The following is a 22260-nucleotide window of genomic DNA, read 5'->3' on the forward strand; positions in this document are numbered from 1 at the left end:
CAATCGCAGGAAATAAAGTCAGAGTTGTGGAGAGGTGGACCGTAACGAAGTACATTTACTTGAGTGCTGTACTTAAGTACACTTTTTTGAGTATATAGCATATATATATATATATATATATATATTTGGAAACGTATGACTTTAACTTCACTATATTTGTGAGACAAATATCATACTTTTCACTCCAATATTTCCATCAAGGTCCTCGAGTTGAGAGTTGCAGCTTTGAAAGTCAGTGGATGATTTGTTGCTTCTTTAAAGCGATTGTTTTTTTGCAGCTAGCCTATCAGTAATCACTCTTGTAGGGTCACGTAAAGTTCAATGATTTCCCAGGTTTTAAAAAAAAATTGAACACTGATCCGTTGATGGCAAAATGGAAGAAACGCGATTTGCCGTCTAATCTACGGGAGCATATTGGGGCACGTAAACTTTTAATTTCTGTTGAAATGGGAATTTTCTGGGCTTTTAGAGCTAAACTTACAGTATGAAGCAGTGATAATTGCATTGACAAATAATTTTTGTCATAATTTTCACAACAACATATTTTCATTGACAAAAACGAGACTGAATAAAACCAGTTTGGTCATAAACTATGACAAAAATCTATTGACATTTTCATAAATTAATAAAAACGAGATGAAAATGTTAGGGAGGGACTTTTTGGGACGAGATCCAGTCAGAACTGATGTCCTGCATGAGATGGAAAAATGTAAATGTCTGGGAGAAAGAGACGAGCAGATATGCATAAATGTGAAAAAAGAGAGCTCTACTCAGACCGTTTTTTGTGGTATTCACGTAAACACAGTGGAGTATGTCTTCAGTGAGCGTAAACAGTCGAGAGAATATCGGATGTGTATCTGTACTGGATCCGTGCATCCGGTCTTAAAGTAAAAGCAGCCTAATAAATCATTAATGTAATCAAACAACAAAAGACTCAATGTTCTTGACTGAATAACTTTAATAGCTTTCATAAGGGTTAATCTATATTTAATTTATACAAATAAGTGTCTGCTTGAAAGAATGAAAAATGTTGTAGGCAAGTTGTAAAAAGAAGGCCATGTTCTTGTTTCTTTATGAGAAGTGCCGTTGTATTTACTTTTTAAGATGAATAAAGACTATTGTTATATGTCACAGTAGTTAAATCTGTCTGTATTGCATGTTCAAACCTTAATATCATTCATATTAACATGTTTTCTCCAGAAGTAGACTATATAATGAGTTTTGAACTAAACCCATTCGATTTTAGTCGACTAAATCTACTGTATATTTAGTCTAAAATTTTAACTAGACTGAAACTAAAACAATTCAGATGACTCAAATTAAATCTAAATTTGCTGTCAAAATTAACACTGGAATGAAGTATGGTCGGTAGAATCATTTTTTTTATAGATTTGCCCAGCCAATTGCCATAGCCTTGTGGATACACCACTAACACATAGGTAAGGTTCAACAACAATGACGTTAGTTAGCATGCAAAAACGTAGTTGGGCTAATAACGTTAAATTAAGTCCTTTCAGATGTTTTAGCATAATCTTGCAAAATAAACACAATGTAGAAACCTTTCTTTTCTAGTATGTTTTCGACTTTGAAAAGAGCTTTGTACAAGATAGTCGTATGCTAGCATGGAGCATCACTGACTGGCTTAAACCACCATGATGGCACAGCCTGCATTCATAAATGCAACAATGTGTTGACAGGAAAAAATGTAATTACTTTTGATGCACAAGTACTTTTAAAAGCAAGTACTTCTGTACTTTTACTTAAGTAAAAATCTGTCTTTTGAACTTTCACTCAAGTAATGGAAACCTCTGGAGTGGCGAGATATAAACTGACTTTTTATCATAAACTCGCAATTGAGAGAAGGAAAATTGTGAGATAAAAAGTCACAATTACCTTTTTTATATTTTATTCCATGGAGGAAACAAGCTTTCACAGTAAACTCCTTGATAATATCAGTTGATTTCAGTGGAACTTCAAAATGAAAATAATAAATAAATAAATACAAAACCCTAGCCAGATTCACTCGCACACTTCTTGCGTCACATTGCACAGTTAACCATCAGTTTTTCCGACTGCACACACAGCCAAAGAAGAATGCATAAAAACAAAATTTGTGATTACATATCCGTTAGCTTTGAGGACATCTCTATACAATTGTATTTCCAAAAGTTGACAAAATAACCTATGAGGATATATGTGTTTGATAAGATATGCAAGATGTGTACATTTTTCCATCAAAACAGGCCAGAAAATATTGATGACTCATCTTGCACTCACGGGCATATTCACATTTTTGTCCAATAAAATGCTCTCTAGAATGAGAACAACTTTTGCTTCTGCTTCCGACTAACATTAGCAATTACTGTGTGTTTGTTGGTTGAAAAAAATGCTTTAACTTCATTTCCCTTTCCAACCAACAACTACTATAGAGAAGTGGATGTAATTAACCCATTTTGAAAAAGACTTCACTGCTTTTGCCCATGTTACAAAGAATGGTTTCGTAAAATTATGACATAAACTAAACTTTTTTTTTTTTGTCTACAATGAAATTTATTGGAGACCAATGTTGTTTGGACTCCATCATTCTTCAAAATATCTTCTCTTGTAGTCCAGAGAAGAAAGAAAAAGATACAGGTTTGGAACAACATGAAGGTGAGTAAATGAAGACGATGTTTAACTACTTAATTTAGCACTTTCTCCTTCTGGTAAGTTCAAATATAATGCAGGTGAATTTCCCGGAGCATGAGTGCATCCAGCGTAAGAAACATATGGTGGCAACATGCTTTAAACAAGCTGACAAACTAGTTTGCTTGGAGAATAAAAAAACTGTTTTTTGAGTGCTGTGCTAGTTTAGCACGATGACCTAGTTGGGTCTTGGTTAACTCACAGCGAGCAATCACATTCATGCGTTACTCAGTCAAACAAACAGCTCTCACGAGGATTTAATAGCACAGAATATCAGCAAAATACATAAAATTAAAATAAATAAATTGATTGTAACAGTGATAAGCTGCACTTTAAATGGACTATATTTGCAAGAGGAGACCTGAGGTGAACAAGTATGAACCCAACACTTGAGTCATTTCTCATTTCACTAAAGCTCTTCTAGGCTCATCGCTTCAAACCGCCCAGGAAAAGACAGTAGCGTATTGCTCAAAATTGTCCATCTTGTGAATCTGCAATACAGAATGATGAGACAACATATGAAGTGACTAATTATTGACCAGATTAAGAGAATCACCAAAATGTAAAGTAGTTTTGGTGGCAAACCTTTATTATCATGCATCAGGATTCTTTGAAAGCAAGGGTCTGCGCTGTTGATAGGTCCTCATCCAACCCTGGACCACCTGCAAATACAAAAAAAGAAAGCTGCTTATATTTTAATGTGGCTTATTACATTGACTGGGATTAAAGGGTTTATTACACCAGAACATTACATCATGAGACCAGGTGTAAATATTTGGAAATATGTGTAAATCCACTCTGGATGTCGTAGGTCTGAAACATTTGATATTCCTTTTTCTTAAAGTTCCCTATTATGCTTTTTCAGATATTACCTGTCATGTAGTGTGTTTATAGCTGTTTGTGAATGTCTGCAATGTTTCAAAAATCATAGTGCAGATAAATGGAGCTATTGTCTCCCAAAAGGAAGAAGCGATTCTGAACTGCCTGAAACGAGCCGTCAGTAATCCGTCAGTAGTCTTACTTCCGGCACAATCATGCCTATGTTTGTAACACATTTGCATAAAGCCAGCCAAGTGTCTTCATTAGCTGTCTGCGAACAATGTCTACTTTGACCCTCAGCTGAGACTGGAAGAGTTTGGTTCGTGTTGACGTGTTCATGTCGAGGTGATGCTGTTTTCTGTGCTGCCAAAGCAAATCCACTTTGATGCACTTCAAAATGATGAGGACTCGGGCTGGAATTAATACAATAAAACCGATGCCATGTTACTGTTCATATCACTGTGCAAAAAGTAAAGATTCAGATATGATAATGAGCGTTTAGTGTCTGACACACTCTGTGGGCCTTCGACCAATCACAACAGACTGGGTCATCTGACCAATCAGAGCAGAATAGACCAATCACAACAGACTGGACCATCTGACCAATCAGAGCAGAGTAGACCAATCATAACAGACTGGGCCATCTGACCAATCAGAGAAGAGTAGACCAATCACAACAGACTGGGTCATCTGACCAATCAGAGCAGAGTATACCAATCACAACAGACTGGGTCATCAGACCAATCAGAGCAGAGTATACCAATCACAACAGACTGGATCATCTGACTAATCAGAGCAGAGTAGACCAATCACAACAGACTGGGTCATCTGACCAATCAGAGCAGAGTAGACCAATCACAACAGACTGGACCATCTGACCAATCAGAGCAGAGTAGACCAATCACAACAGACTGGGTCATCTGGCTAATCAGAGCAGAGTAGACCAATCACAACAGACTGGACCATCTCGCCAATCAGAGCAGAGTAGACCAATCACAACAGACTGGGTCATCTGACCAATCAGAGCAGAGTAGACCAATCACAACAGACTGGGTCATCTGACCAATCAGAGCAGAGTAGACCGATCACAACAGACTGGGCCATCTGACCAATCAGAGCAGAGTAGACCAATCACAACAGACTGGGTCATCTGACCAATCAGAGCAGAGTAGACCAATCCCAACAGACTGGGTCATCTGACCAATCAGAGCAGAGTATACCAATCACAACAGACTGGGTCATCTGACCAATCAGAGCAGAGTAGACCAATCACAACAGACTGGGTCATCTGACCAATCAGAGCAGAGAAGACCAATCACAACAGACTGGGTCATCTGACCAATCAGAGCAGAGTAGACCAATCACAACAAACAGACTGGGTCATCTGACCAATCAGAGCAGAGTAGACCAATCACAACAAACAGACTGGGTCATCTGACCAATCAGAGCAGAGAAGAGAAATCACAACAGACTGGGTCATCTGACCAATCAGAGCAGAGTAGAGAAATCACAACAGACTGGGTCATCTGACCAATCAGAGCAGAGTATACCAATCACAACAGACTGGGTCATCTGACCAATCAGAGCAGAGTAGACCAATCACAACAGACTGGGTCATCTGACCAATCAGAGCAGAGTAGAGAAATCACAACAGACTGGGTCATCTGACCAATCAGAGCAGAGTATACCAATCACAACAGACTGGGTCATCTGACCAATCAGAGCAGAGTAGACCAATCACAACAGACTGGGTCATCTGACCAATCAGAGCAGAGTATACCAATCACAACAGACTGGGTCATCTGACCAATCAGAGCAGAGTAGATCAATCACAACAGACTGAGCCATCTGACCAATCAGAGCAGAGTAGACCAATCACAACAGACTGGGTCATCTGACCAATCAGAGCAGAGTATACCAATCACAACAGACTGGGTCATCTGACCAATCAGAGCAGAGTAGACCAATCACAACAGACTGGGTCATCTGACCAATCAGAGCAGAGTATACCAATCACAACAGACTGGGTCATCTGACCAATCAGAGCAGAGTAGATCAATCACAACAGACTGAGCCATCTGACCAATCAGAGCAGAGTAGACCAATCACAACAGACTGGGTCATTTGACCAATCAGAGCAGAGTATACCAATCACAACAGACTGGGTCATCTGACCAATCAGAGCAGAGTAGACCAATCACAACAGACTGGGTCATCTGACCAATCAGAGCAGAGTAGACCAATCACAACAGACTGGGTCATCTGACCAATCAGAGCAGAGTAGACCAATCACAACAGACTGGGTCATCTGACCAATCAGAGCAGAGTAGACCAATCACAACAGACTGGGTCATCTGACCAATCAGAGCAGAGTAGACCAATCACAACAGACTGGGTCATCTGACCAATCAGAGCAGAGTAGACTTGGTTTTCTGTTGCTAAACTTCTTGGTGTAAAACACCATTTGCCATGCAGGTGCAAATACTTTATTCAACATTTCTAAAATATAACTAAATAAATACTGAATTAAATGTAATATTTAATCACTCTTACTTATTTATTCACACATGCATCTTATTTATCAATTTACTTTTTGAGTGTCAGACTTCATTACTTTTAATAAACTGCAATTCACAGTTCTGAAGATGTAAGCTAACATATGTTAATGACATCACACTGTGTACAGCTCAACGTGTCAACCAACACAATGGCAAAACGTGCATTTCTAGCCCATTGTATTACAGTTACAGATATACATGATCTAAAAATGTCCAGTTTTGAGACAGATTTGTAAGAGGTCAATTATTGAACGGTGGTTCTGCAATCCAATATTATCAGCTTTGAAACGAAAGACATTCCAGAGCTTAAATATTTGAAGGGACAGTATTTATAAGAAATTCATTTAACTTTATTTCTTGCAATATACAATGTCTCTTACACAATGGGTAAATTAATGCATGTCTTTCTTATATATATATATTGTAAATAATATTGTTTATAATTTAAACATTTATGATTAGGAGCGGTTACAAACAATTTCCTCCTCTTCAAACTTCGGGAATGGCGAAACACACATCACAGAGCACCACATTAACAACACATCATTATATAATCTTTCTTCAGCAAGATGGATGAGAACAAATAAACCATGTTTCCTCTTGCATCTGCCCAGGCCAGACTGTGACTCCATGGGTGTATGAACTTAATGAACTGGTTGATGAGGATGATGCCAAGCAAACTCCTGAAGGTCTCCTCTATCTCTGTGATGCTAGAGTCCTTTTCCACCACCAAGAAATTGGGTTTTCAGTTTTTATTGAGCCCTCCAATCCCTCCGAGGAGGAATCCGGTACATGTGTCTGCATCCCCTATAGCGGCGATTCATTTCCCCCTCCAGGCATTGCGACGTTTTCTTATATTCGCTCAAATAAAAGGACAGAGTCAGAGGGTGAAATGTTTTCTCGTCCGGCAGGGCTCATTTGCTTTCGTTCATGTATGTAGGAATTCTCATGGATTCAGAAACTTTACTGAAGATGTCTGTTATGTACCAATGAGGAGAATTAAGAGGAGAATCTGAACTGAGGGGTGTTATGAATTATAGGTCAAATGACCAGATATAAGATACCTTTATTTAAAATGTTTATAGGAGCTTTCTTAATGCTTGGATCACTTATTAGACATTTTCTCATTTATAATTTAAGGGTTCATGATATTTTCCTTGAGCTTTTGGCATATATGAGGTCATCATACTATAAGAATATCCTGTAGGTTTCAGAACTGAAAACTTCCTTGTTAGTCCAAAAACAGCTTTTATTGTAACCAAGCCCAGAGAACGACTCGTCCTGGAAACTAATAGATAGGTGAAAGACCGCCTCTGCAGAAGATCATCGACGCCTACTTCCTCAACGCAACTTTGGCCCCTCCCACTGGCGTGTGCAGATGACGATGAGAGAAGAGCAATCATTGGATCAATGGACTAAAAGTAACATTACCTTCCAAAGGATCCTAAAGCAAAAAGTGTGGTTATTTATTTTCAACAATATGAATGTCTTAGTTGAGCATTATTTATTTATATTCAGTCGTAAATCAGTCGCAATTTCGGTGCAGGCTTTGCAAAAATACTTTTATGATATGACTCGACAGTAATGCCCAGAGGTGGGAGTAAGTCACACATGTTCAAGTCTCAAGCAAGTCAACAAGTCGCAGTACACACAACCAAGTCAAGTCAAGTCAAGTCAAGTCAAGTCAATGGTTCACTTCAATCAAGTCAAGTCGAGTCCTGCTAAGGGTCAAGTCAAGTCCAAGTCAAGTTACAATACCAAACAGATTTTTTTTTATATTGGCCTCAACCTTATTTATTTATCTTTCTTATACTTTTATATTGTAATATTAATAATATTCATATAATTTATTGCAGCATGCATTTATGATTATCAAAATTTGGAATTATTATTATTATAAAAACAATTATATGAAACATGTTGAAGATAATACATTTGGAGGTAAATTCACAAGTGTGATGCATTAATTATATTGGTTTTATAGAATATGTCATATGTTTAACTTTGCTTATATATTTGTATTATGCAAGACATTAACTTTCCCATTAATAGCCCATATTTGACCCCTTAAATTGATTTCCAGGGGCATTTTTTTCTAGCTATGTTCTAACCATTTTTTTTCTAACCATGCATTTACACTGCAATTACAACACCATAAATAATGTTATATTATAAATAATTATATTTTATATATTAAATATAATCATTTTAATATAGAAAAAATTAGATGCTAAAAATAATAAATTATATTTTTTTAATTATGAAATTAAAACCGCCAGTGGGTGGCGCCAAATCACCGTCTTAATGAGCGAGTCATAGAAACATTCATTCAACTGAATCGTTCGAAGCGGCAGATTCATTCTGGAACTAAGCAACTAGGTCACTGAATCACAAAAACCCTGGATTTGTTCGGATAAGTAGCCTACATCTCTTTTTCTGTGGCGTGTTTGGAACTATTGTCATTGGAGAAATAGAGCAAAAACAGAGAATATTTACAATATTACATCTAAAATGTCACACCACAATATTCACTCTTTGTTTACTGAACTGGTGTATAAAATCATTATCACATTTGCAATCGCGCCAATATTCTGGAAATATTTTTTGATATCATATGTTATACATGTAAAAATATCTCATAGGCAACTAGGGACATTTTTTCCACATCTTGAATTTTGGGTACAAATTCCACTCGCATTTTGCCCCCCAACCCCCTGATAAGCCTAACATCTGACCCTGCTTCAAGAGAAACATAAAACACGACAATACATCATTAACAGTTTTCTATGCTGTTTTTCGTCATTGGAAAGAGCGACATATTTGGCTTTAAAGCATGATTTGAAAGAAACTGTGGCAAATGTCTGTGTGAATTTATGCACGTTACAAAACACATGCCACCATTAAATATCATTTGAATCAATTGACAGCCTTAAGCTATATTTGAAAAGATAATATTGTATAAAGAGGCATGCTGTTTTGACCACTATTCTCTCTAGATTTAACGTTAGTCAAATTAACTATAACAAACAGGTTAAACAAGCCATAGCTTACTTTTAGACGTGGTGAATGAAGTTCGAGGTGGTGATGGTCGTGTCCGATATCCCTTGCCAGTTATTATGCGTACATTAAATCTTCTTGTATGAATATGGTCAATTTCTAGTGTTTATATCCAAAAAGAAACGATGCTGGGAGATGTTTTTGTATTTAGCGCCAATAACGCGCTCACTGAGGTGTATGTTTTTTCTGTGCAGCGTCACGCAATCGCGCAGAATCTGATGACTGGCGTCAATGGTTGCGTTGCTTTCATTTTGTTCATCAATTGATGTTGCGATGTCGATGATTTATATAAAAATGTATATGAAGTCATTTTCGAGTCATACAGTTCAAGTAAAGTCAAGTCTCGAGTCATTGGATTTCAAGTCAAAGTCAAGTCAAGTAATTTTCTTAATTTAGTCAAGCAAGTCTCAAGTCCTTAAATTTGCGACTCGAGTCAGACTCGAGTTAAGTCATGTGACTCGAGTCCCCCATCTCTGGTAATGCCACAACATGTAAGTAACTGTGTTATTTCTAATGCCTGATCAGTGACCAGTGATTTTGGATATGTAATGATTCATGTACAGTCAGAGGTTCTTTGTCTATGTGCCAGTAAATCAAAACAGTGAGTGACTTAACTGTCAACTTCACATTGTTTTCTTAGTAGGATGAAAACAATCTGTTATTTAAACTGTGATTAAATTATATATAGAGAGTGATCAAAGAACGCTTCCTTTACAATCACTGGAGCTGTCAATCAAACAAGAGTGAGTTTATCAGTGACTCTCACCAAAACTCCCCCTATAGCAAAGTCCATTTTATATCTATTTTACCACAGTTAGTTATGATGAAAGCATTAGTTAGAGTGGAGAAATCGAGTTGCAATGACGAGAACACTGCATTTATGTCTGCAATCGGCTACATGCTCATCATCACTGCAACATGTCATCACACAATCTAAATATAATGCTATAGATCTGAATATAATGCTATAAGCAACACTTCACACGATAAGTTAACCTTGAGAGCAGTAATAGTAAAAACATGCTAAATGCTTTCAAGAGTTTTCCACATGTAATATTAGCTACTTCATATGTAAAGCTGTCCGCCAATCACAGCAGTGGGCGTTTACACTGGAGTCTCACAGCCAATCACAGCAGTGGGTGTTTACACTGGAGTCTCACAGCCAATCACAGCAGTGGGCGTTTACACTGAAGTCTCACAGCCAATCACAGCAGTGGGCGTTTACACTGGAGTCTCACAGCCAATCACGGCAGTGGGCGATTACACTGAAGTCTCACAGCCAATCACACCAGTGGGCGTTGACACTGAAGTCTCACAGCCAATCACACCAGTGGGCGTTGACACTGGAGTCTCACAGCCAATCACAGCAGTGGGCGTTTACACTGAAGTCTCACAGCCAATCACAGCAGTGGGCGTTTACACTGAAGTCTCACAGCCAATCACAGCAGTGGGCGTTTACACTGGAGTCTCACAGCCAATCACAGCAGTGGGCGTTTACACTGGAGTCTCACAGCCAATCACAGCAGTGGGCGTTTACACTGGAGTCTCACAGCCAATCACAGCAGTGGGCGTTTACACTGAAGTCTCAGAGCCAATCACAGCAGTGGGCGTTTACACTGAAGTCTCACAGCCAATCACACCAGTGGGCGTTTACACTGAAGTCTCACAGCCAATCACAGCAGTGGGGGTTTACACTGAAGTCTCACAGCCAATCACAGCAGTGGGTGTTTACACTGAAGTCTCACAGCCAATCACAGCAGTGGGCGTTTACACTGGAGTCTCACAGCCAATCACAGCAGTGGGCGTTTACACTGGAGTCTCACAGCCAATCACAGCAGTGGGCGTTTACACTGAAGTCTCACAGCCAATCACAGCAGTGGGCGTTTACACTGGAGTCTCACAGCCAATCACAGCAGTGGGCGTTTACACTGGAGTCTCACAGCCAATCACAGCAGTGGGCGTTTACACTGGAGTCTCACAGCCAATCACAGCAGTGGGCGTTTACACTGGAGTCTCACAGCCAATCACAGCAGTGGGCGTTTACACTGGAGTCTCACAGCCAATCACAGCAGTGGGCGTTTACACTGGAGTCTCACAGCCAATCACAGCAGTGGCCGTTTACACTGGAGTCTCACAGCCAATCACAGCAGTGGGCGTTTACACTGAAGTCTCACAGCCAATCACAGCAGTGGGCGTTTACACTGAAGTCTCACAGCCAATCACAGCAGTGGGCGTTTACACTGAAGTCTCACAGCCAATCACAGCAGTGGGCGTTTACACTGGAGTCTCACAGCCAATCACAGCAGTGGGCGTTTACACTGAAGTCTCACAGCCAATCACAGCAGTGGGCGTTTACACTGGAGTCTCACAGCCAATCACAGCAGTGGGCGTTTACACTGGAGTCTCACAGCCAATCACAGCAGTGGGCGTTTACACTGGAGTCTCACAGCCAATCACAGCAGTGGGCGTTTACACTGGAGTCTCACAGCCAATCACAGCAGTGGGCGTTTACACTGGAGTCTCACAGCCAATCACAGCAGTGGGCGTTTACACTGAAGTCTCACAGCCAATCACAGCAGTGGGCGTTGACACTGGAGTCCCACACAGACACACCCCTTCAAACAGAGTGCTCAAACCAGAGGGCTGAAATCAGGGTAGGAAAAATGCCTTTTATTTAAAAAAAAAAATGTTTCTATGTAGAAATCATACCAACATTATAAGTGCACCACAGGAAACATTATAAAACAATGCAGTTCATAAGCCCTTTAATAGCTGTCCAAAGCAAACAAAAGCAAACATTGTGTGGTATTTTGTATGTGGGCGATGGAACTGAAACACCTGGATTTAGACCACAATAATTTATTAGTATGATGTAGGGCCTCCTTATAAAGCCAATGCAGCATCAGTTCACCTTGGGAATGACAGATTTAAGTCTTTCACAGTGGCCTGAGGGATTCTGAGCCGTTCCTCTTCCAGAACAGTAGTGAAATCACTATGTGATGCTGGTGGAGGAAAACATTTACTGACTCGCTCCTAAAATTGATAGATCTGGAGACTGTACAGTCCATGGAAGATGTCCAACTTCACTTTCATGTTCATCAAACCATTCTGTACACCAGTGTGTATTGGTGAATTATCATGCTGATACACGACACCCCCTTCAGGGCACAGCGATTTAGCCATTAGCAGCACATGGTCCTGCAGAGCGGTTTGGCAGTGTCGTGTCCATCAGGCACAGTCGGGAATGCCATGATATTCTTATCTATATGATATAATGCCATGACTTCACTCTGCGCAGCAACAGTCCTGGTGTTCAGCCTCTTCGGTTCTTCTCCACACCGTAACTCACACGGATGTGGGAAAGACAGTGACGATGGACTCATAAGAGGACAATACATGTTTCACATTGTCCACAGCCTAAGATTTACACTGTTGGCACCAATGAAACCCACATTTGGCATTGACACGAGTGACCAAAGGTCTGGCTATAGCAGCCCAACCATGAATATTGACTTTGTGGAGATCCTGACGAACAGTTTTAGTGGAAACGGAAGAGCACATTTAATTCTGCAGTGATTTATGTTTTTTTTGGATACAATCCGGGTTAGTACCTGGAAATGCCTTTCAGACAGCTTCCTCCGGAGTCAACAGTTACTTACTGTATGCTGGATGTGGTTCACAATGCCAACATTAACACATTTACAATATTGCAGTCCTGATCACAGATGAGCCAGCGAGACACGCACCAACAATTTGTCCTCTTTTGAACTGTGATGTGTGGCATGTCTCCCATTATGTTATGCGGATTGCAATATTTAATGTTCACTATGCTTTTGCTCTGCTAATTCGGCTTTCACGCTCTGCTCTTACTGATGGAATGTAAAATCATTGAAGATTGGTCAGGCCACGCATACAGGTGTGAAACCTCCTCCAACACTATATTGGCCAGTGTTTCAGTTTCATTGTCCAACACCTGTAGTTAGGGATGGGTACCGAAACCTGCTATTAAACGGCCCCGGGGATAAATATCAAAGAAGGTATTAGTATTAGTAACCATGAAAATATCAGTACTAGAGAAATAAAATACAAGTACTATTTATTATTGCTATATAGACATTATCTTGCTATTTCTATCTTGCCAACTGTTATATGTAATATACATGTGATTTTAATAATAATTAATAACTTTACGTCAGAATTAGAATCTGTGATTGTTGTAAACTGTCTCTACAGTCTCTACTGATGCTAAATTGCTGATGTATTTTATATTAAAAAGTGCAATAATCCGCGCAAAAGACGCAGTTTCCAACTTCAAGGCGGCTTTCTGTGTGTGACCGCGAACCGCAACTAGACAAGAACATTATATTTTAGGCGTCATGTGCATGTAACGATCAAAATACACACACACATGTGTCAAAGTGAGAGTATTCCCTTAAACACAGTTTATGTCTTAAATGGGGATTAATAGTTGGGAGAAAATATAATGTGTATTATTTTATTTGCAGACTAAAAGGGGCAGCAGCCTCTTAATGATTCGCCATTAATGTGAATCAAACAACAAAATGCAAAGAGAAAGTTACTCACAACTCCTGAATGAATAACTTTAGCTGCATTAATAAACATTAATATATCAATTAATACAGTGAAAACTATGCAGTGTTATTTTACATTTGATTACTTCATTAGATTTCTTATATAGGTCATATTACTTATCTGATGTTAGTAGACTTTAGGTTAAATTAAAGCACTGTATTACATTTATATCTTTGTTTTATTGTATATTCAGTCTTTATTTGACCATTTGTTAGTACTTTGTTCTTGTTCTTACTGCATCCTAATTTATATATACAGTATATATAAAAGAGGAAAAATGCCTGCACACTGGTGCATTTACAAATAGATGTTTTATATTAGTTTGTTCAAACATTGCTGTTTCTTTAGCTATAGATATTTATTTTATATTTCAGAATATAAAGCAATGTTAATTGTGTTTTAATTTGTTTATCTACTTTGTATAAAAAAATATATATTAAAAATAACTGACGAGAATACCGTTAAAGTACCGGATCAATAAGCACAGTATCGGTAAGAGTGGTAATACCATTAAAACCTTAACAATACCAATCCCTGGCTGTAGTTGAGCAGATGTTGACCGTTTTTGTAAAGAATAATTCTGCAGTGCTTTAAGTCAAGTATGCGGTACTGTTGCTGCAATGAGACAGTTTATTGTTTAAACCTGAGCACAATATTTTAACATTTTATTAACTTTATCACAATGGTACCAGTACAACTACTGTTTAAAAATACTTATGCTCACTTATTTAATTACAAATAAAATAAAAACACTAATATTGTGAACAATTCTTACAATTTAAAATAACATTTTTCTACGTGAATATATAGTAAAGTGTAATTTATTCCTGTGATCACTGTAAAGTTTCAGGAATCACGAGCGCATATAAAAAGCAGTGAGTCGCCTAAATAATTATCACTACCTGCATTTTACAAGAGTTAATTTGCTTGTGGTTGTAAATTACTGAAGTGTGTGTGTGTACAGAACAGCATTAATAAGTGCTAAAAGTTGAATTGACTACCGAGTTTTGCTGCAGTGTGTACGTAGCCAATGACATGATCCTTCAGAAATCACACTAATAGGAGGATTTGATGCTCAAGAAACATTTCAGATTGTTATCATTGTTAAAAACAGTTGTGCTGCTTCATACGTTTGTGGAAATTGTGATTTTTTTTCATGATTCTTTGTAAAATAGCAAGTTCAAAAGAACAGCATTTATTTTAAATAGAAATCTTTTATAACATTAGGCCCATAAATGGCTTTTTATGTCACTTTTGATCGATTATTGTGTCCTTGCTGAGGGTCAGCATTAAACATCAGTGTTTTTCATGTCATAACAGGATGGATTACCTTCGTGTCTTCCTCTTTCCACAGAATTTCCTGTTCGGCCTCGTTCAGCTCTTCGGTCGGGTCATACGTGTAGACCGGAAGCAGCTGATGCCGCAGTCGATCAATCCTAAACGTGCATCAGACACACACGCAGCAAAGACACGCTAATCCTGACCTTCAGCACTTATATTACAAACAGAGGCTCAGACATTCTGCCAAATATCTACTGTTGTGTTTCACAGAACAAAAACATAGGGGTTTACTCATTTTTGAGTGAACTACACTAGCAGTCAAAACTTTGGAAAAATTCAGATTTTTTTTTTATGTTTTAAAAAAAACAACTTTATGCTCACCAAGGTTGCATTTATTCCGCGAAAAAATCAGTAATATTGTGAAATATTACTACAAAACTTGGTTCTAGTGATGCAAAGCTGAATTTTCAGCATCGTTACTCCAGTCTTCAGTGTCACATGATCCTTCAGAGATCATTCTGATATGAGAATTTGATGATCAAAAATATTTCTTATTATTATCAATGTTGAAAACAGTTATGCTGTTTCATATGTTTGTGGAAACTGCAATACACTATCATTCAAGGGTGCGGGGTAAGTAACATTTAAAACAATCAGCAAGGCAGGCTTGTGCAAAATTCAGAATTTCAGAATTGGCCTCCAATCAATTCATGAATTGGAATTTGAATTGAATTGACTTGTTCAAATTCTAATTGTAATTCTAGATCCTATTTTTGACATCAATTCAAATTCAAGAATTGAACTGGAATTCAGGAGTCATTCTCAATTCAATTCTGAATTGTGCACAAGCCTGCAGCAAGGAGGCATTCAAATGATCAAAAGTGACAGTAAAGACATTTAAAATGTTAAAAAAAGATTTGTATTTCAAATAAGGTCTTTTCTTTTCAACTTTCTATTCATTAAAGAATGCATCACCTTTTCCAAAAAAAGATATTAAGCAGAAAAAACTGTTTTCAACATTGATAAACATAAGAACCATTAATTATATTTGAGAACCAAAAATAACTGAGCAGCAAACCAGCATATTAGATTGATTTCTAAATATATAAAGATTATTGTACTCAGAAAAAAATGTAAATAACTATAAGACAACTTGCTGTCTCCATCCACTGAACATTGTGATTCAGATGTATCTGTATACCTTGACCCCAACTTGTGGACTCTGTAAAAATAGGCTTTCTTTGATTAATAATTCTAATTTACTACGTATGAATATAAGACCATGCATAGAATACATAATTACACAATAAAAAATAAATAAATACAAAATGGGGGTTTCTAACTTGCCCATCTGTGTTCAATGTAACGTCATTAGCCCGGACACAGACCTCCATTCTTTACGGTATTGTTCCTCTGGTCAAAATGTTTGCTCTGAGTTTACAGAGAATATGTGTATTGTTCTTAAGATTAAAAGATACCGTTCTCCGCTTATGGATAATGTGCTTATTAAGAGCAGATGCTGCACCACATTATGGCAAATTAGTTTATATTGCTCTACTATTTGCCAAGAAAGCTATTCTTCAAAATTGGAAAATGATACAATTATCAAGTATTAATCACTGGTTAAATGTAGTATTAGAACACATGGCAAAGGAAAAAAATAGGCTACCGTAGAAAGAAAGAGTACGAGTCCTTTACTATTTTATCACTATATTTTACTATATTTTAATCATTTTAAAGTCAGATTTTGCAAATGTCCATCGAGGAAGAGCAAGATCTGGGAGTATTCTGAAAGCCTACACACAACCTTTCTGTGTCATGTGAAACTAGTAATAATCAAGCTTTTTATAAGACCGGTTATGAGGGACAATAGGGTATGAAATATTACATCAGAATACAGGAGAAACACTGAATGAAACTTACTTGACACTTGATATATCGACATCGTAACGAAGAAAATACACTTAACGATTGCAAACATTACGTTTAAACGTTAATGAAGTTAGTCGTTGCACACATGTATAAATCATTGCATTTCATTGTATGTATTTTTTTCATAAGAAATTGAAGTACATTTTATATTAATTTTTTACATATGTTGAATTTAGATACACCAGCTATTATGGAAGAATTCATGTAAAGCATGACTTTATATTTTAGGTATTCATTTCTGTATTTTTGAGCGTGTAAATTCCAGATTACATTGAGTCATTGGCAGCATGTGTTTTGCTTTTTTCTTGTTGTCTTTTTCTCTTTCTCCTCACATTGTATTTTTGTAAAATAAAAAAGAGAATGATTTCTGAAGGATCATGTGACACTGAAGACTGGAATAATAAAGCTAAAAAATTGCTTTAAATGACAGGAATAAATTATATTTTACAACATATTAAACATATGCTTTGCAACATATTGCTTAGTTGGAGACATTTGATTTAATATTCAACAATATTATAGATCCTCCTGCATCGACACCATTATATATGAACTGAGCTGGACGATGACATCACGGTTTTCTTCTATATATATAAATGAACTAAATTAATAACTTTTTTACAACAGAAATGAACCATCACTGAACATACTTCATCTGGACTGTGACGCTGTTTTCTTTCGGAAACAAATTTGTTGCATTATTTTCCTGTTATCTCTGTAAAGCTGCTTTGAAACAATCTGTATTGTAAATAATATTTCACAATATTAATGTTTTTACTGTATTTTTGATCAAATAAATGCAGCCTTGATGAGCAGAAACGACTTCTTTCAAAAAACATTTGAAAAAAATCGTAATTATTCCACACTTTTGAACGCCAGTGCATTCTTCTCATGCCTTTCAAAGAGTGCAGGAGTGTGTGTGTGTGTGTGTGTGTGTGTGTGTGTGTGTGTGTGTGTGTGTGTGTGTGTGTGTGTGTGTGTGTGTGTGTGTGTGTGTGTGTGTGTGTGTGTGTGTGTGTGTGTACTCACCTCCGTTTCCTCCTTATGTACATCACCTACAAAACAAAAAGGTACATTATTATTTCCTAGAAACAATGCCTCGAAAGCACATTGGCCCTCATTTATCATTCTTGCGTAGAAACGGGCGTATATGTTGGCGTAAGATTATGCTTACACTCCTCTCACCGCCTGATTTATGAAGCTGTGCGTACCTTTGAAATCCAGGTGTACGCAATACCTGCCCTTGATAAATGCCGCGGCTGAAAACGATCGTCATTAGAATAACACGCCCCTATATATTCAAGTATCCGCTTCCCCCACACCCTCATTTTACGCCATGGACACACGGAAGACGGCAAAGAGGAAAAACTTCTCTGGAGATCGAGACCATCACCATCATGAAAAATTATTATTAAATCAAACAACAATATTGTTGATGATAAATTCAAAGTTAATTGTATTTTTTTTCAAAACGCTATAAATCCATCCATTTTTTGTCTAAAAAAACAACAACAAAAACAACAACAAGAGAACATGCAACATATAATCAGGGACTCATACTATAAATTAATATAAATTAAATAAGTGCAACTGCATGAAATAAGTAAATGCCAAACAAAATAAATAGTAAAATAAATTAAATAGTAAAAATAAAATAAATATTTCCAATGTCACGTTCCAATATTGTCCACCACATAAAACAAATAATTTAAAAATAACACACAAATACAGTCCTTAAATACAACAATGTTAAAAATACATTCAAATGATTTAGTAACACATTTAGGCTAATAGTAATTCGTGCCGAACTTGAAAAAAGTAATGATAACAATATTCAGGCCTACTATTAGGCTACGTGTTGTAGCCATTAACTAAGTGCATTTAGTTTCATATTTGTTAAAAAATAATAATGTTATTTTTTCCCCATCTATATTGATTATGAAAAGTGAACATAGGCTAAGATAGGATGCGCAATATATCGGGAGACATGCTCAGACATGATTTTGGCCACTTAATTAAGTTTTGTTTTGTAGAAAGCCTTTCTTTAAAGTGAATTTCGTTTTGAATAAATTGTATCTTAATTTTAATATTTTTTTCATCAACCAATTTCCTAGATTTAATAAATAAGAAGCAAATAGCAGACAATATAATCATGAGTCATGACATGGAGGCGCGGGCGCGGTCCCTTGCATTGCACGTGAACTGGAGCACATCTCATCACAAATTAACCGAAACTCAGTATATGCCTCACAGACATGAGAAATATATCTATAAGGAAAGCTTGAAATGTCTTTAAACGAAACAATTATAAACGAAAAGAAATAGGCTACTCTCTCTATAGGCCTGTTCACTACGGAGATGGTGATCATCAATTTCATCTTTGCAGACACAACACTAGTTTATTAATAGAAATAAACGTTTTGGAAAAGAGCTCCTCATATCTTTTAGTTTGTCAGTGCGTTTTGTGGTGTTAGGAATTGTTTTTCTGCGCATTTCCGCACTAACTCAAAACGTGCGTACATGTACACCACCTCCTGACCTGGCGTAGCATTTGAGCGTGCCGTACGCCAACGTCCATATTGATAAATATCAAAGTCACCGTGGTTTTGGGTGTACGCTGGAAATTTGGTGTACGCACTTTTGATAAATGAGGGCCAATGTCTGTAATAATGTCAGATTCAGATTATTTTATTTAAAGCCATGTCAGCATTCAAAGCTATTTTCATGGCCAAAAATTTAATTACAAAAATAGAAATATCATTTAAATACAATAAAAACAAACAGCAAGTCATATTATACAAGATTCTTTGAATTAACATATGATAAAAAATCCAAAACCGTCTCAGGTATAATCTTATTAAATATGTCCTTAAGTGAAGTAACTTCATAAAGAGCATTCTGCTTGTATTAAGTCCAGGACAATACGTTTGAAAGATAAGGGAATCTTACAAAACACGCGTACAGTTGGGTCTTCATCTTTAAGTAAAAAAACATGGGTCAAACTTGTGTGACCCATACGACATCTGGTGTAGACCACTTGATCAACTCTAGTTTTAAGAGTGATAAAAAGTATGTTTGTAATTCCCGGATGAGTTATGTACAACTTATTATTCTTGCACATATTCCACTCTTCTTGCCACTTATTTAATATGTATCGATTAATAATCGGTCTGATATCTGAGGGAGGAATTTGACATTCAATCACTTCCTGATTAAGAGCTTCCTAAAGCAGATGCAGCTGCGCACGCATTCACAACAGAATAAAGGCCTTTTGTCTTTTTTGGATGATCGGCTCAATCAAATTATCGTGCGCCTTCACCTTCTCCCCCACACTAGTGAGAAACACCCAGAAGCAGCACAGCAAAGAGAGAGCGTGCAGATGTGTGTGTTCATACCACTGCTGCCAGGACCCCGATGACAGTGATGAGGAAGAAGGGCACGAGCACGTAGCTGACGGCCACATCGTGAGGAGGAGGAGGAGGAGGAGGAGGAGGAGTGGTGCTGTTCATACTGAGGCCTTCACTGCTCTCCTGCACGCATGTGACTCCCACATGCTCTCTCGGCCCCGGGAACCACTGGGAAACACACCAGAATACACTTATTCATGGACGAGGAATGCTGGGAAACAGCTAAAGGGGTTCATCATTTCATTTCAGACTCGTTTACACTTTATCTACTAGCTGAATCAGCCATACTTTAAAGTTTCTTTAATCGGGCTGATAAACATTCCCGTTTACAGCACCGCTGGGTGTAGCGTTCACTCCAACATCAAAAGGGAAAAAGTTTATATAGAGATATTTTAAGATTCAATGCTTTAGAACCATATTCTTTCCCCCACTGTGCCAATGACAATTCCCTTATGTTTTATAGGTTTTTCCTTTCTAATTTCCTTTAAGATTTTTGTTGCATCTTCATTTTTCTCATTACTGTAATACAGCAAAACCAATGTTTGTTGTTATCAACATTTAAATCAACATACATAAAGGCAGTACAACAAATACTACCATAATGTAGGCTAAGTATAATACACCATTGCCGTAATAAGAGTTTTGAGCATTTAATGAGCATTAATGTTGTATTGTTATTATGCTGTGTTTTTGAGGTATTCTTTAACGTACAAGAATATAGTATAGGCTATATCAAAGTAGCATGTGTGAAGGGTGAATTGTCTAAAAAGCCTTTCTAAAGCTCTGTATAAGCAAAATAGAGCCGTTGACATGTCAACATACTTTTAATACCACATAATCTGCATAACGCACGACTTCTCTCTATTAGGGAAGTCTAACATTTGGATTTAATACAAAGCGTCCAGCAGAAGACTGCTTTAATACACATTTTACAACGGCAAAGCGTTTATGTCGCACATGACTTTGCGAAAAACTACGCATTCAATGACATTATCTGCTCCCGTTTGTTTACATAACGGTAGTGGCATTATTACGGTGACCAGCACTGATATCATCAATGTCGCGATAATTATGAGCGGTAATAATAATAACACTGGTGTCTGCTGACTCACGTGAAAACATCATGACCAGTCAGACTTCACCATCGAGGCATTAAAGTAAACACACCTGATTCAGTCAAAAGAGCAGAGTGAGTGTCACTTAACTATAAGACGACTCCAGATCCAGTTATTATAACACAAGTCATGGGTTTGTCTGACATTAAACCCCCACTGGCAGTGTTTACGGGAAGCAAGTCCTGCGATGAAAAGGAAACGATTATGGTGGTGCTGGAGGGAGGAGTTATGATGAGTTATTCAATGCACGATATTGATCAGCAGATGTCGCCACTGCATTAAATCATACTACTGTATCATATCATATCATATCATATCATATCATATCATATCATATCATATAATATCATATCATATCATGTCATGTCATGTCATGTCATATCACGTCACGTCATAAAGGTTAATACAGGTGAAACCAATACTACACATTATATAACTGCTATTCTATGACTGATATTCTTTGTAATTATTTCATTTGCAGGTTTAAGGATTTGATAAATAATGTGTAAGCTGTAGCACCGCTCTATTTGCATTTGTGTATGGGATTTTGCAATAACATTAGTAGATTATTAGTAGATTTTTGTTATATATTTACAACAATATTTTCAATTTATGAAACCTCGACGTAATCAGGAATTGCAAAACACACGTCTTTAAAATAGCTTAAAAACCACGCCTACTAAATACATGCCAGCCAATCTGATGTCAGCAGTTCCAAACGCCCATAGTGATTGACAAGTAAAGCGCGTTCTCTGATTGGCTGAAAAGCACGGGCCGCCCCCTGGCTCTTTATTTTAGAGATTTCCTTTTTTT

General features: G+C 37.4%; 1 protein-coding gene across 1 annotated transcript; it reads right to left on the reverse strand.

Moving 5' to 3' along the window:
- Positions 1–264: 264 nt before the first annotated feature.
- Positions 265–21655, reverse strand: smim29 (small integral membrane protein 29). The gene is made up of 6 exons (XM_077217799.1): positions 21538–21655; positions 20321–20500; positions 17955–17980; positions 15043–15148; positions 3271–3347; positions 265–3176 (listed from the first exon to the last, which is right to left on the reverse strand). The coding sequence occupies exons 2-5, from the start codon at positions 20432–20434 to the stop codon at positions 3279–3281; spliced, it is 315 nt and encodes a 104-aa protein (XP_077073914.1). The 5' UTR covers positions 20435–20500; positions 21538–21655; the 3' UTR covers positions 265–3176; positions 3271–3278.
- Between the last annotated feature and the right edge of the window lie 605 nt (positions 21656–22260).

This window comes from Siphateles boraxobius, unplaced genomic scaffold (genome assembly GCF_051911475.1).
Source record: "Siphateles boraxobius isolate OS27281-9 unplaced genomic scaffold, OSU_SipBor_1 76, whole genome shotgun sequence".
Taxonomy (NCBI): domain Eukaryota; kingdom Metazoa; phylum Chordata; class Actinopteri; order Cypriniformes; family Leuciscidae; genus Siphateles; species Siphateles boraxobius.